Source organism: Carcharhinus amblyrhynchos, chromosome 21 (genome assembly GCF_965287045.1).
Source record: "Carcharhinus amblyrhynchos chromosome 21, sCarAmb.v2.hapA, whole genome shotgun sequence".
Classification (NCBI taxonomy): Eukaryota; Metazoa; Chordata; class Chondrichthyes; order Carcharhiniformes; family Carcharhinidae; genus Carcharhinus; species Carcharhinus amblyrhynchos.
In genome coordinates this window covers 13,911,744-13,928,045 of record NC_137344.1, presented here as the reverse complement: position 1 = coordinate 13,928,045, position 16,302 = coordinate 13,911,744, and the positions used below count along the sequence as shown (strand labels likewise).

Genomic DNA, 16,302 nt, shown 5'->3' with positions numbered 1-16,302 from the left:
AAGATCTCAAGTTTTATGACATGATGTAACAAAAAGCATCACTGACAGAACACTATTTAAGTAGGGAATTTATGCTTTAAACTACAGAAGATCTCACATTTAAAATTACCATAAATCTCGAGTCAAGTTGTTCTTTGGCCCTAAAGTAAAAGTAAACATTCAGTTGGAGCAGGCGAGAGGCAGGAAATGGAAATGTCGTTGACCTTGGGTGGGATTTTCTGGTCTCTGGGCAAGGCCATAAAATCCCTCGTCTCTCTGTGTCTCGTCTCCACTCCCACCTTCTCCATCCCTCCCTCTCTCTCCCTCCTGCTCTCACTGTTCCACACCCCTCTCTCACTCTTGTGGGCTCTCTCTCTCTGTCTCTCATTCCCTTTCTTTCTGTCTCCCATGTCCCACCCTCTCTCCCTCTATCTCTATCTTTCATGTCCTCATTCTGCTTGCAGTTACTCCTGAGGAGGTCTGTCATCAAGGTATGTCATGTTCATTTGCCTCATATCTATTACTGCCCCTCTTGCACTCAGATAAAATGTTGTTTTTGTTCTGCCCTGTTACTGTTGCTATTTACCATGTGCCTGATTTTCCTGGAGTTGTAATTCCTGGTAAACAGAATGACTATAGAAACAGGCATGAAGCTCCTGAATATATTCACCTGGTATCACTTTAATGTCAACCCCATTTTTGACTACCATGTCATCCCTTTCTGCATCCAGCCACCAAACATAGCAATATAAGTCCTCAAGTCACTGTTCAAACATCACATTCAACAGGATCCTCAGCTGCTCTCAAGCTATATCAATGACAAGACCAACACCTCTAGTTATACACAAAGATGGCAGTGACCCTTCTTCATTCACTGAAATATTTCCACAATGCTATTGAATCCAGGATTAGTCTGAGGGATTGTTACAATGGTGATATATGGCAAAGTCAGAATTGGTATATTATCCGGAGGTGATATTCAAATCCTTCAAGAAGATGAGCAACCAACTGCAATAGCTTGACATAAAATTGCCACATACACTCATGGCCACTACAGCCCTGAACTTCTTTACCTCTGGATCCTTCCACATGGAGCATCACTTAATCTGCAATCAATACTTGTATTAAGCAAGTGACTAAACAAAAAAGTACAGCATAGGAACAGGGCTTTCGGCCCTCCAAGGCTGTGTCAATCGTGATGTCCTAACTAAACTAAAAACAAAACCTTTTTTTTCTTACTCAGGCCGTATCCCTCTATTCCCTTCCCATTCAGGGATCCATCAAAATGACTCTTAAATGTTACTAATGTGCCTGCTTCCACCACCTCCAGGCAGTGTTATCCAGGCACCCACCACTCTGGTTCCTAGTTTATTTAACCTGTCCTCATAATCAACATCCTGAAGACTAGGCAACATCCAGGTGAAGCTTCCACATCTTTCTGGTAGTATGGCAACCAGAACTGCACACAATATTCCAAATGTGGCCTAATCAAGGTTTTATATAGATGCAACATTACTGATGCCTATATTCATCACCTTTTCCAATGGACATCAGGAAGTGAAAGCTGGGACTCAGTAGGAGAAAGAGATTGATTCCATAGTACCAAATCTCAATTATGTAACATGATTTTTCTTTACTTTTTAATAGGCAGATTGCTCCGCTTTTAAAACTTTAGGTTGAATCTATCCCAGACTGACAAGATAAAAGTGCCTTCATTTCTGCAGCTGGGAAGAGTAAAATGATTTAGGCCAGTCTCCATTCAGTTAAGGTTGAGTGCAGGTCTATAAATTAGCTTTTGTATTCAGAGCAGCTAAAAACATATGGCAGGGAGTACAGTTCTGAAATTGAATTTGAATCAAGTCGGTGGAACAGATTGAAGATGAAATTAATCTCGAAATGATCACTGAGTCCTCACGAGAGTTTGATGTCGACACAGGGTGCAAAAGTGGAGACGCCAGTACTGAGATCCCTGACTTTGTTAAGCAAAAGAAAAAAGGAATGAAGTCATTGTCCAATATTTTTAAAATCAACAATTCAAGGCCTTGTTTGTTTAAATGTGCACAAAACAAGCTGTTTCTTGCAACATGACAGGGTCAAAACCTTTAAACAATCTTTTCTTGATTATTTTATAGTTTGTACAAATTGTAAACAGTGAAGAAGAGGTTTATTTTTGTATATCCACAGGCAAACTAGGCAAAGACGGAAAGATGTTAATTACACTCTGTGATTTTATTATGCAATGGGACATGCTAACTCCAACACAGAAGAAAAGCTTGAACCAGAGATATCAAATGGGATGTGATTGCAAGGTAAGAGAAAACAATCGTGATGAATAGTGGAGCAGGCTCAAAGGACCAAATGGCTTTCTCCTGCTCCTATCTTTTGTTTCTAAATTATATAATAATCAAGAATATGGGCTGAGATGAGGATTATTTGGGTGAGAATTGAATCATGAAGCAACAAGTGTAAAGTTGGTACATCTTCAGTTAGATTGGTGTCTTAATTGCCTCATTGTCTTCAGTTGTCCTGCAGTAAAGTGGAAAATGTGTAAATGGCTATAATTCTTTATATGTTCAGATAAATGGAATTGCACACTGAAACAGTGAATAATCCTGGTGCAAGTTTTCAAGAACCTAAACTGTAAAATCCAAGATAATTATATGCTATGTCCACAAGTGAAGACAACTTCATACAAATCCTGCACTCATCTGATTAAAGGAGGAATGCTCCAAAAGCCTGTGCTACCAAATAAACCTTTTGGACTTTAACCTGGTGTTGTGAGACTACTTATTGTGCTTACTCCAGTCTAATGCCAGCAACTCCACATCATTAAAATTAGAATGGTTGGAAAGGAAGTATAAGCAGGGTTCTGTAGCCACTTAGTTACTTGGTGGGTTACTTGAACAATGCAATGTAGATTGTAGTACTGTACTGTCATTCATTCCATTGCTGGCATCAGCTAATTCAACACAGACTGTGGATCAAAAGTAGGATCTTTCTACTTTTTGTTGAAACAAAAGTCATATTTTCTCTGCATATTCTCTTTCCCTTTAGTGTTTTTTTTTGTTTCAAAAATAGCTTTATAAACCTGGCAGGTTGTAACTTCAATCCATAACCTGCAATTAGTTAATTTCCACTGGACCCAGTGCTGAGATCAAGCGACTATTAACGTCAGCATCCCTGGCTTAGAGAAGGTGAAATATCCAGGACTTCCACTATTGCTTATTTTTCAGTAACACCTGAGAAAATTCCGTTTAAAATAGCCAGTCAGATGTGATAGGCCAGGTCCTGCCTGAATTGAAAAATCCCAGGAGAGTTGCCAACTTTAGGAGAGTAAGTCTAAAAAGAGGAAATCGTGATATATACTTGGTATAAGTGCCAACGGCATCCAAACAATCCTTGGTTTAGGTCTTTTATGCATGATATGTATAGAATATCAAAAGCAACAGAAATGGTTCTTAGAATGTGTTAACATGCTAATCCTTGAAACCCAGTTTGTGGCATTTTGCGTATTATTCACTACCTGGAGAATTTTACCTGTCGTATCACTGTTTTGGAATAAGTGCTAATTGGGTGCAGTATAGGAACAACACCAAACTGTGAAATAAAAATAAAGGTGATGAAAGTGATCAGCAGATCTGTCAGTTTTTGTGGAGAGAGAAACAGAATCATTGATGCTCCAAAGATATGCGGGTTAGGTTGATTGGCCATGCTAAATTGACCCTTCGTCAATTGGGGTTACGGGGATGAGGCCTGGGTGGGATTGTTGTCAGTGCAGGCTTAATGGGCTGAATGGCTTCCTCCTGCACTGTAGACATTCAATAAATGGTGAAGCATGCTTGAAGGCTGAATGGCCTATTCCTGTTCCTATGTTCCTAATTATTTTATAAATTTCCATCAGATCACCTCTGAATTTATGCTTCTCTAAAGAATGGTCTCCCTGCCCTTTTTGCATATCAGAATAACCAGAATGTGTTAATCTTGTTGCCATCATCTGCCAATTTGCAAAGCCTCAATGTGAAATGTCAATTCAGTATCATTGCAGTCTGGCAACAGAAACAGATTCACCTGGAGTGGGGGTGTGGTTTGGCAACAGTACGCTGTTCCCATTCACCCGCAACTGAAAGTGTATGCCATTTGCTCTCTTTCTTGCCATTTCCCAGGAGATTACAGTTAAAGTTTTGCTGCTGCTACCAGTTGATTATTAAACAACTTCTTGGCAAAACTCAGAGGCTGTATATCACAGCCAAAATTTTCCTATCCAACTCCATTGCCATTACTTGAGAGCACAATGGTGGCATGGGTATTTGCTAAAATTAAGTTTCATTTGTAAGTAATTTACATTGTATATTCTCCTGTCATCTCCTATTGTTGAGGCCAACTTAGTCAAAGAACCAAATGTACTGGCATGCCTCATGTTGGCACTCATTGGTGTTAGGGCAATTCAAGACATGATCTTAGATTGTGGAAAGAACAATGTTGTGATTTCTGTTTCACTGTTTAGTGAATGTTCATGCTAATGTCAGGTCTCGCACTCACCCGTCTGGATAATACAAGAGTAGGGCAGGTCATGTCTGACAAATTTGTTAGAGTTCTTTTGAGGAGGTAACAAGGAAGTTAGATAAAGGAGAACCAGTGGATGTGATTTATTTAGATTTCCAGAAGGCCTTTGACAAGGTGCCACATGTCAGACTGTTAAATAATGTAAGTGTCCATGGTGTTAAGGATAAAATCCTGGCATGGATAGAGGATTGGTTGACTGGCAGAAGGCAGAGAGTGGGGATAAATTGGTCTTTCTCAGAATGGCAGCTGGTGACTAGTGGTGTGCCTCAGGGGTCAGTGCTGGGACTGCATCTTTTCACAATATACATTCTGATTTGGAGGAAGGAACTGGAGGCACTGTTCTAAGTTTGCAGATACTGCAAAGATATGTAGAGACACAGGTAGTATTGAGGAAGTGGGGGGAGGTGCTGCAGAAGGACTTGGATAAGCTAGGAGAGGAGGCAAAGAGAGGAGGCAGATTGAATACAATGTGGAAAAGTGAGGTTATGCACTTTGGAAGGAGGAATGGAGACAGACTTTTCTAAATGGGAAAATGCTTAGGAAATCAGAACCACAAAGATGCTTGGAAGTCAACCTTAAGACAATCACGAACAATATCGTGCAGGTTCAGCAAATAGGAAGGCAAATGCAATGTTAGCACTCATGTCGAGAGGCCTAGAATACAAGAGCAGGGATGTACTCCTGAGTATATAAAGCTCTGGTCAGACCCCATTTGGAATATTGTGAGCAGTTTTGGGCCCCATTTCTAAGGATGTGCTGCCCTTGGGAAAAGGTCCAGAGGAGGTTCATAAGAATGATCCCTGGAATGAAGAGCATGTCGTAAAAGGAACGGTTGAGGACCCTGGGTCTGTATTCATTGGAGTTTAGAGGGATGAGGAGGGATCTTATTGAAACGTACAGGATACTGCAAGGCCTGGATAGAGGGCACATGAAGAGGATGTTTCCACTAGTAGGAAAAACTAGAACTAGAGGGCACAACCTCAGACTAAAGGGACAATCCTTTAAAACAGAGGTGAGGAGAAATTTCTTCAGCCAGAATGGTGAATCTGTGGAACTCTTTGCCACAGAAGACTGTGGAGGTAGGTGATTATGTGTTCTTAAGACAGAGATAGGTTCTTGATTAATAACGGGGTCAAGGGTTATGAGGGAAAAGGCAGGAGAATGGGGATGAGAAAAATATCAACCATGATTGAATGGCGGAGCAGATTCAGTGGGCCGTGTGGCCTAATTCTGCTCCAATGTATAATGGTCTTATTGTCTTATGGAACTTGGCTGAACTTGCAGGCTCAATTGGCCCTCCCTTCTATGCATTGTGAAGGACATTGTCTGAGATTAATGCCAGCGAGGATAATTGAAATAGAATCATAGAATCCTACAGTACAGAAGAAGGGCATTTGGCCCTTTATGTCTACACTGACCACAATTCCACCCTGCCTCCTTAACCCCATGCATTTATCCTAGCTAGTCCCCCTGACACTAAGGGTAAAAGCATGGCCAATCCACCTGCATGCTTGGACTGTGGGAGGAAACTGGAGCACCCAGAGGAAACCTACTAGGACACAGACTGTGTGCGAGCTCCACACTTATCCAAGCCAAGAATTGAACCTGGGTCCCTGGTGCTGTAAGGCAGCAGTGCTAACCACTGCCACTATGCTGCTTCATGGGTGTGGGTGTACTCAAAGCCCTGTAAGGACTCTGCCAGCCAACACACTGAGATGGATATGCATTTGGACAGCTTGACAACACCCTCTGGGCCCTTCATTTTCTGACCTTGCCTGACTGTTCCCACCACATTCTGGATACCAGGCACTCATCTTTGCCCTGACCTTGCTACTCAGCCCCACAACTCCCCTCGTCACTGACTCACCCTTGCTGGTTAGGAGTCATTCTCCTCTCCCTTTCCTTGTACCATAGAGTTGAACAAGGAATACCACTGACTTTACACACAGCTGCATAACAACTGGTGGGAACCACCTTCAAACAGACATCAGCCATGTGCTATGAGATCCTCATGTGCCAATACTGAAGTTAGCACAGAATTAAAAGTCGTTTTAAGCTAATGAGTATTGATGGAATGCAAATATATTAGAACAATGAACTGCGATAGGCTGGAGTGTGGCTTGACATGTCGCAAACACACCGCTGACAATCTCTGCATCTCAACCCACTGTTGGGAAATTAATTCATGTCCTGCCTAATTAAGTCACCCCACATGCCATGTTTCCTGCTCTTATAGGCTCCATAAAATCTCCCTCCAACACCACAAACCTTATAGTTAAAAAAAAAACTCAAACACATTTTTTCTGTCACACATCGTATTATTTGCCATCTTGTCATGTAATTTGGAGCATGGTAGTAACAGACAACATGTAGTCCATCCTGTGCGTCAGGAATGGACCATGAATTCTGCAGTTAAAACTGCTAGAATTATTTATTATGTGAATGTCAATCAGACATGACAATCCTCCATACCCCTCAAGATGCAGGAGGCCCATATTTGGATGAATCCTGAAGGCACAGGATCCTTTAGACCCAAGTATTAATAAGCCCCTGTGTTGAATTTATGGTGTGTTACTCTGTATGGCCTTGGTTAGGATGTCAGGTATGCCAGTGGTCTCAGTTGTAAACTTGCCTGAAGATTTCATTTTTTCCTTCTTCTTTTACTTTGTTATTTACCTTTTTTCCCAGCTGCATTTTATTTGTCGTGCACAGCCTTTGGGAAGGCTGACGAACAATTTTTCATGCCCATTAGTTCCCATTACAATCTTTGGAAAGCTTTTTATTCTCCATCTGCCTTTAAGTGCCCACATCTTATTAAATGTCAAGTTGTTAAACCTTTAGGGCCACTGACATTCTAATGGGCACAGTGGGAATACTCTTACCAGAATCAGAAGGTTGTAGGTTCAAATCTCACACCAGATGGTGAGTACTTAATCTTGACTGACACTTACTAATACACTGCCCAAGTATTGTACTCGTCAGGAGTCATGATAAGTTATTAAATGGAGGCCCTATACATTCAGACATCAGGCATCTTTTCCTAGTATCCTAACCAACATTTAACACCAACACCAACAAGAAAGATATTGTGGCCATTTAGCATGTTACTTGCTGTATCTGTCAATTGACAATTTACTAACACCTGAAGTTTTTTAATTGACTGAGATATTGAATGCATGAAGGATGATAGATTGATGCAAGTTAACATTTATCCTGGAAGATCTTGCTTGATTTGCTCTGCCCATCTGCAAATCGTACGAGTTTGAAGGTCAGTGATCCTGCAGTTTCACCACCAGCATCAATTAAAGTTACCTATTAAAGGTCATAAGCAGTAGTATGGCCTATATTTCAACATGGGTACACTAATATATAGGTCTATGGGGCCTACTCCTAAGAGCTTTTGCTGAATATAGGATCCCTATAGTGGATTGGTGATTGTGAGGGGTGGTAAGTATGTCCAATAGGCAACCTGTCTATTATAACCCAAGGACCTCACAGTTCCACCATGGTCGTGTCAAGGTAAGAATTAACAAGAACATTTAAAAGCAGAAAATGTTGCAAATGTGTATTGGGTTAGCAGTATTTGTGGAGAGAAACAAGTTGATCAATGTCCTTTCACCAGAAGGGACAAGAGAATGAGTGAACAGTACAGGAGAAGTTTAAAGATTAGAGGAGTAGGGGAAAGTGGAGTTGATATAGATCAACAATGATAGCATTGAATGGCAGAGACATGTAACCTATCTGATTTCTTAAATTCAATTTTGACCATAAAATGTAGAAACAGAAGTAAGCCATTAGGCCCATCAAGCCTGCTCCACTATTCAATAAGATCATAACTCATCTATTATGATTATCCTCAACTCTGCTTTCCTGCATTATACACACAACTCTTGATTCCCTTTACTAACTAAAAATCTGTCTATCCCAGCCTTTAACTTACTTAATGACCCAGCCTCTACAGCCCTCTGCGGTAAAGAATTCCACAGATTCTCTACCCTCAGAAGGAATTTCTTCTCATTTTTCCTTTGCTAGCAATATAATCAGTCTTTATGCACATCAATAAAATAAATAGGTTATTGTCAACTTGCTAATCTTTTGCCAAGGATTTGGTTTACATTTCAAGAGTAAAAGTAAAGTGAGAGAAATTTATTTTCACCTCAAGGGTGGTTGGAATATGGAATGAACTTCCTGAAAGCAGGTTGGAGATAGGTTCAACTGAGATATTCAAAAGGGAATTGATAGAAACCCTACAGTGCAGAAGGAAGGCATTAGGACCATTGAGTCTGTACTGACAACAATCCCACCCTGATCCCCACACATTTACTTGCTAATCCCTGTAACCTACATATCCTGGGACACTAAGGGGCAATTTAGCTTGGTCCATGAACCTAACCTGGACATCTTTGGACTGTGGGAGGAAACCAGAGCACCTGGAAACAAATATACAGGGAGCATGTGCAATCTCCACACAGACAGCGGCCCAAGCCAGGGACTGAACCCAGGTCCCTGATGCTGTGAGGCAGCAGTGCTAACCACTGTGCCACCATGCCTGTTGCTATCCAAAAGAGAATGTGCAAGGATACGAGAAAAAGGCAGAGGATTGGGATTTGATAGAATGCTCTGGGAGCCAGTGCAGACCCAATGGGTTGAATAGTCGTCATGCACTGTAAAGATGTGATTTCTGTAATTTCCACACTAATCTGTTTACTTTTGTTCTCATTAGATTGTCAGATGTCCATCCATTCCTTGCTACATCACTTCTCGAAGTGAATGTCTGTGGACAGACTGGGTGACCGAGAAAAGCATTTCCGGACGTCAGGCCAAGCATTATTCCTGTGTTAAGAGGAGTGATGACTCGTGTGCATGGTACAGAGGTGTTACTCAACCCAAAAAAGAGTTCCTTGATGTGGAGGATCCATAACTTTATCACAGCAAACTCAACATTCAACAGAAAATTCACGTAAAACAGTGTTGTCTATAATCCGAAAAAATGTAACCCAAATTTTTTCTGCTCACTATAGCAGGTCTGTTTGCTTACTGTCTGGTGATACCTGTATGTAACATGGCATATACTTATATCTTGCATTTTAGCATCAGCTGTACAGTGTGTATTTCTCTGGCTAGAAATTGAAATGCACTTTTGTTTGTTTTAGAAGGCTGCAGCATTGAAAGTATTTGGTATAGTCTGTGTTAAAAGTGAGGATTGATTCCTCAATTATTTTTAAGTATTTTTAATCTTCGAAGGCCTAGAGTAGTGCATTTGCATTCATGTCCAAAAATAACACTTTTCCCCATTTTATTTAGGAAGTGCTGTTGTTTTTGAGAATTGCAGACTCTATTCTTGATCTGATTTAATAAGTCTGCCATGATAACTTAACATAATATTGCAGTTTTTGACTTTGCATGATAGAAATTTATGTTGCAAGCTGAATGATAATCAATGCTGAAAGAGTTTGAATATTTATTCCTTTTTGCAATGTAATAACTCTTTTTTTTCTTTCATTATGGTTGCCACAATAATCCACAATCATAAAATATTAACCCACTATGAGCCATGATATTGATTATCATTAAGGCCATAAGTATAAAGTGTGTTGTGATCATCTTTAATTCTTTTTCTTAAATTTTTGTGTTCATCAAGAGCTGTTTGTACTGGGAATGGAACCAATTCTAGTCATCAAGCATTTTGTTTCCACCACTTTGGGCAGTAATGTGCCACCAGATTAAAGCTTTCTCTCTTTTTTTCGTTCCAGCACCACTGCCCAGTCCACAACAACAATGTGCATTTATATAGCATATGTAACATACTAAAAAACATCCCAAGGCACTTCAAAGGAACATTATTAATCAAAATTTAACACTGAGGCCAGAATTTTACCATCCTGCCCATCACGGGAATCTGGGCGAGGGGCGGACCATAGGAATGTCCGATGACCTTGGGTGTGATTTTACGGTTTGGGGACGAGACTGTAAAAACTTGCCGTGAATCTCACAAGCAGATTTTAGGACAGTTGATCAGAAATTTGTTTTTGAGGAGTGCCTTGAAAAAAGGAGAGAGAGCCTAGCAAGGCAGAGTCATTTAGGGAGAAGATTCCAAGCAATGCTTGCTGTACCAAATGAAACATTTTTGCTTTACTTCCCTCTCCTAGCAAAGTTTTCGATTTTGACAATTGTTAGAACAGCTTTGTTCTTTTGACACATGACTGCTAAGTGTGCATTCTAACCACACAAACCAGAATCCTTACAAGAAAAGTTGCGTCCCATCGATAACTTTGATCTCTGGTCCCAGAGGCAAAAACCAGTGTTTAATCCACCACATTTACCATTTGCCACTTGCCCTCTAGCTTTTATGTAAATATGTTTTCCTCATGAAAATTAGCTGTCAAAAGTTACCATGCTGCAAACTGGTCTTTGCCTGTTGTATACTTGATTAACAGTTGAGAGCAATTCTTCCATTGGAATTGTTAACAGTCTGACAGTTTATAATTTCTTAATATTTTACTGCTTGAATATTGTTATTGAGTTCAAGTCTAATGCATAATCTGCAAAGAAAGCATACATATTCTTCAATATTCAGACATTACTCAACAGAAGTATTCAACAGGTTAAATAAAGTGAAGCTATTTTTTCTGATCCAGAAGAATAGGACGTAGTCTTAAAATAATTGGGCCAACAGCAATGAATGTTTAAACGTATGCTGCTGTTGTGTATAGGAGCCTTCAGACGCATGCACAGCATTGCCCGGGAAGTTTAAATTCTATCCTAATGCAATAAACTGCTTGGTTCACCAGGTTAATTTCTGAATTATAATTTTTTTATAGTTATCTGAAATATATTCCTTTGATTTTATCTACAAGGTCCCAGGTTTTTTTTTGCATAGCCCAATAATCTCAAAATGATTAGTGTTAATGGCAAATGGGGGAAGTAAACCACTAATATATTTTGGTGGAATTGCCAATAATCAAAATTAAATAGATTTTTATTAGTGTGAATTTTTGACTATCCTAACATTGGGAGATCGGGTGCATGTGAAAGATACAAAATATTGCAGGTGCTGGAAATCTGAAATGTAAATAGAAAATATGAGAAATACTCCCCAGCTGGGCAATGAGCATTTGAAATGTCCATAGCATAAAGGCTATGGACCAAGTGCCAGAAAATGGGATTAGAATAGATAGATGCTTGATGGTCAGCACTGATGCAATGGGCCAAAGGACCTCTTTTTGTGCTGTAAAACTCTCTGGGGGTAATCGTTACCAAAAAGATTCTGAATGTCGAATGAGTATGAATGCAGGAGAGAATCACACCCTTTTTTTGTCAAACTCTCAGAGGAAAAAGAAGGAGCAAAGTATGATTCACACCAGTATGGGGAGTGGATGAAGTCTATTCACGCCAGGAAGCCAGCTGTTGAGGCAAGAGTGTGCTATTGCACATATGTCTGATCTTCCCAATGCAGTACAAATGCAATGCATTGGTAAATTGTCACTACCCCAGACATACCCCATTGCGCGCCCCCCCCCCCCCCCCCCCCCAACCCCTCCCGACAGACTATCGCCACTCCAGTGATCCCTGGCTGCACAGTGCGCAGCTTCCCACATGCAGCCTCCCCTTTAGGCTCAGTCCCTTCCCTTGGGTCTTGCTCGCTGCCAAAAGGACATTGCCCGCCCCACCTCTAACCACTTGGGGAGCCTCAATGGCCACTGGTCCCACCAACAAGGCCATCGCTCAGGTTCCCATTGTGAGGGACCATATGTGATCCTCCACGGTGAGGACTTCCAGTGGTGAGGCCATTAAGGCAAAGTTAAGAAAGCTCACCAACACCTCTACTTTAATAGATGCACCATAGAAAGCATTATTTTTGGTTGTATCACAGCTTGGTATGGCTCCTGCTCTGCCCGTGACTGCAAGGATCTACAAAAGGTTGTGAATGTAGCCCAATCCATCATGCAAACCAGACTCCCGTCCATTGACTCTGTCTACACTTCCCGCTGCCTTGGCAAAGCAGCCAGCATAATTAAGGACCCCTCACACCATGGACATACTCTCTTGCACCTTCTTTCTTTGCGAAAAAGATATAAAAGTCTGAGATCACGTACCAACCAACTCAAAAACAGCTTCTTCCCTGCTTCTGTCAGACTTTTGAGTGGACTTACTTTGCATTAAGTTGACCTTTCTCAACACCCTAGCTATGACTGTGACAGAACATTCTGCACTCTCTTGTTTCCTTCTCTGTGAAAGGCATGTTTTGTTTGTATATATAGCGTGCAAGAAACAATACTTTTCACTGTATGTTAATACATGTGACAATAATAAATCAAATCAAATGATAGTGTCCCAGACTCACTAATAATATTATAATTAGAACCTAAGTCAACCTTGCGCCCCACTATAGCAAATCAGGGCCGGTAAGATTGCAGAGGCGAGAAACTGGATACGAACCTGGATTTTTGCCTTTCTCACGATCTTATTGGATCGCCAACCTGATCGACCAGCATGACAAGCTGGTAAGATCGCCTCCTCTGACTCTGTGAAGATGAAGGTAGGCTTCTTGTTCGTTTGATGTTCCATTACATCCCTTGACCTGGACCCTATGACCTTTGCTGTACAGACACAGCCAGGCCTGCTGAGTGTTTCCAGCATTTTCTACAAAAAAAATGTGAGAGCATTATTTAATAGATTGGAAATGGAAAGAAATGTATTTTGATTTGCAAATTAAGTACTTCCTTTTTAATTGCTGTAGAATTCAATCAGCCCTCAGCATTATATGGTTATCTCACTGCAGAACGCGTATTCATCCTGCAGCTGGAAACTGGTGAGTGAGAAACTTGCATTGCATCTCGGAGGAAGCACACCCAGAGTAAGTACTGACCAGCATCAGGCTTTCCTCATGATTTGGGACGCTGGGTGAGGAAATCCACCCCACCGAGCGACTGGCAGCTCTCCAACAGGCAGTGTGACCAGGAGTGGCAATTGCTGCTGGCAGTCCACCCAGGGAGAGGCAAAGGATCAACAAGGGACCCAGGTCAGCAGCAGAGTGAGGGCAGGTAGGGAGTCACGGAGTGGAAGCAGACGAGTCAGAGGCATGAGATTGGAGCTGGTTTTCAGTGACCACCTCTCTGCTTGATGCCAGGCCAGGCCTCTCAATTTGCCACTAAGCACCTTTTGAAAAAGTGATCCCTGAGAAGACCAAGGCATGTCTAACAGGGAACTCTACTAGAGGTTTGGAAAATCCATGCCACTTTCATGTCATGTTGACAGTGGTTAGCACTGCTGCCTCTTTCACAGCTCCTGGGCTCGGATTCAGTTCTGGCCTTGAGTGACTGTTTTAGAGGATTTTGCATGTTCTCCCCGTGCCTGCGTGGGTTTCCTCCAAGTGCACTGGTTTCTTCCACAGTCCAAAGATGTGCAGGTTAGGCGGATTAGACATGATAAATGAATGGGGTTATGGAGATAGGGAAGGGTGGGCCTGGGTGAGATGCTCCTTTGGAGAGTTACTGCAGACTTGATGAACTGAATGGCTTCCTTCTACACTGGAGGGATTCTAATCTATGATCCATTCCTGAGCTACTATTAAATTCTGGTGGATTCTGAGATATTGGTGTAAATTGATTCAAAAAAAGAACCTAATTGACATCCTGAAATGAGTGGGTGAGTTTTCCCCCATGGGCTCAATCCCATCTCCAGTTTAATCGCAGTAGGTCTTCATGCAGTGAGGAATCTGATATGCATCCTCTCCCACAATTCAGTGGGCTCGGCTGCCATGTTTCCCATCACAAAAAGCTGCATTAAATCCAGCTCACTTTGTGTTGGAAATGAGATGGTTAAAGTTCCTTACAGAAGCGTATAAATCAGAAATTTGATTTATGACAGTTTTCAGTTTGAGATATTATTTGCAGGCAGATAGTTCAGAATTTTAAAAATAAAATTGGATTGATGTTAAAAACATTGAAATTTTCATTGTTCATCACTAGTACAACTGCCTTGTAAATACCTCGTGAATATTTCTTTCATAATTAATTAATATTCTTTAGGATTACAAGTATAAAAATTAGCTTTATTAACACTATGGATAGAATGCCACATACCAAAAGTTATTTTTCTACATTCTTGAAGTATCTTTGTACTTAATGCCCAGATGCTAAGATTTGATCTATTTCTTCTGTAATTCTTTTTTAAAGGTTTATTAATAGAATGTTTAACTTATAATTCATTTAAAGCTATGCTTTTTAAGTAATGTGTTCAGAAAATTCTTCCATAATTTAAGGCTTTGATGTTTTGCAGTGATTGTTAGAAAAAGTCAGAGACTTGCAATTTGTTTGATCTGTTCACATAAAAAAGGATGATGAGAAACATTTGCTGCATGTATTTGTTACTCTGTATAATTGATGTAGTAAATTCCATGTGGACCAAATTCATGGAAAAATACAGTATTATCAAATAAAGATTTATTACAAAATATTAGTAAAACTTTTTTTCTTTATACAAGTGCAGGTTTTGTTTCCTACCAAATATTCTTGAAGATTCCTGGAACATGCCACGTGTTGTTAATGCTGCTATAAATCTAATGGCAAGGGTGAACGTTAAACAGGATATCGGACTCCTCGTAAAATTGTCACAGCATATTCCACAACAATTCTTTGTTTGTATTCTGTAAAAGTGTCCCTGGACATAGGATTAAATGGAACATTTGGCATCATAATTTTTTAATGGATAGTTTAGTGTTCATAAAGCAGGCAACAATACCTTTTCTGTTTAAGATAAAGGACAGAATTAAGGAACTAATTTGGGTATCCTGTCTCTAAACAGTTTTAACGGGAAGAATAGGCAGTTTGGGATTTAGAGCTCTACACAAATCTATCAAATTTGCTCAAATAGTGCCAAACAAGAGAACTCTCCCTGCAATTACGCTTATGCAAATATCAGAAACTGTTTGAGTTGGTGGTACTGTTGGGTTTTTTTTAATCTAATTACAACACCTGGACAGAAAATGGCAGGGTGGTGTATCCCGCTGCCTAATCTGTGCTTCCAGCAGAGAAAGGTCCCCATCAATGGTGACTTATCAGGCCAAAGATGAGCAATTCCAGATCAAACCATTCAGACAAAACCAGCAGGGCCCATATGTTAAGTATCTTTGATTTGCCTCTGGATGGGTCATCAGTCGGCAGCATGAGACCAGAATCCAAAAACCACTAATGTCATTGCTTATATAATATTCATTTAGATGGACCTCAATTCATTTTTGACGTGGATTCTGGAAGGAAAGTGCTGATGAGTTGATATGCAGCTTCAATGCAAATATCCCTTTCCTTGGGATATTGAACAGATTTTCCAGTTTGGAATTTAAGTGTGTGGTTGTTTCACTCTGTTCCATAGACAGTCTGGAATTTCAAACTATCATTTCTTTATGGATATCTATCCACTTTACCAAAGGCGAATTCTCCCATTCCGCCGCCACTGGGTTCAATACCAGTCGGGGGAATTTAGCAGAAAGCCCGATTGTCAGGTTACACCAGCATGAATTTCCCGTAGGATCTTCTGCCAGCCATTCATGGTCAGGAGACCCACTGGAGGTCAGCGTGAAAGTGACTTGCATCCAGTTATGGGATGCAAATGAAGGTCCAACAACCCATGCCTAATTTTCTATGGTGCCAGTGGGAAAACAAACCTATGTGCAAAACATGTCTGGGACAATGTGACATGCCAATGTTGGAACTCACCAGACTACTTCCAGGGCTACTTTCAGGGTTAAGGATGAAGGCC

The 16,302-nt window shown here is 40.7% G+C and overlaps 1 protein-coding gene across 1 annotated transcript in view; it reads left to right on the top strand.

Moving 5' to 3' along the window:
• The window catches only part of timp2a (TIMP metallopeptidase inhibitor 2a), a 70,427-nt gene extending 55,429 nt beyond the window's left edge, over nt 1-14,998 (top strand). The window contains exons 4-5 of the mRNA XM_080209519.1: nt 2,164-2,288; nt 9,266-14,998. Coding sequence (XP_080065645.1) covers nt 2,164-2,288; nt 9,266-9,463 — 323 coding nt within the window. The 3' untranslated portion in view covers nt 9,464-14,998. The remainder of the gene's footprint in view (nt 1-2,163; nt 2,289-9,265) is intronic.
• The last annotated feature ends 1,304 nt before the right edge of the window (nt 14,999-16,302 follow it).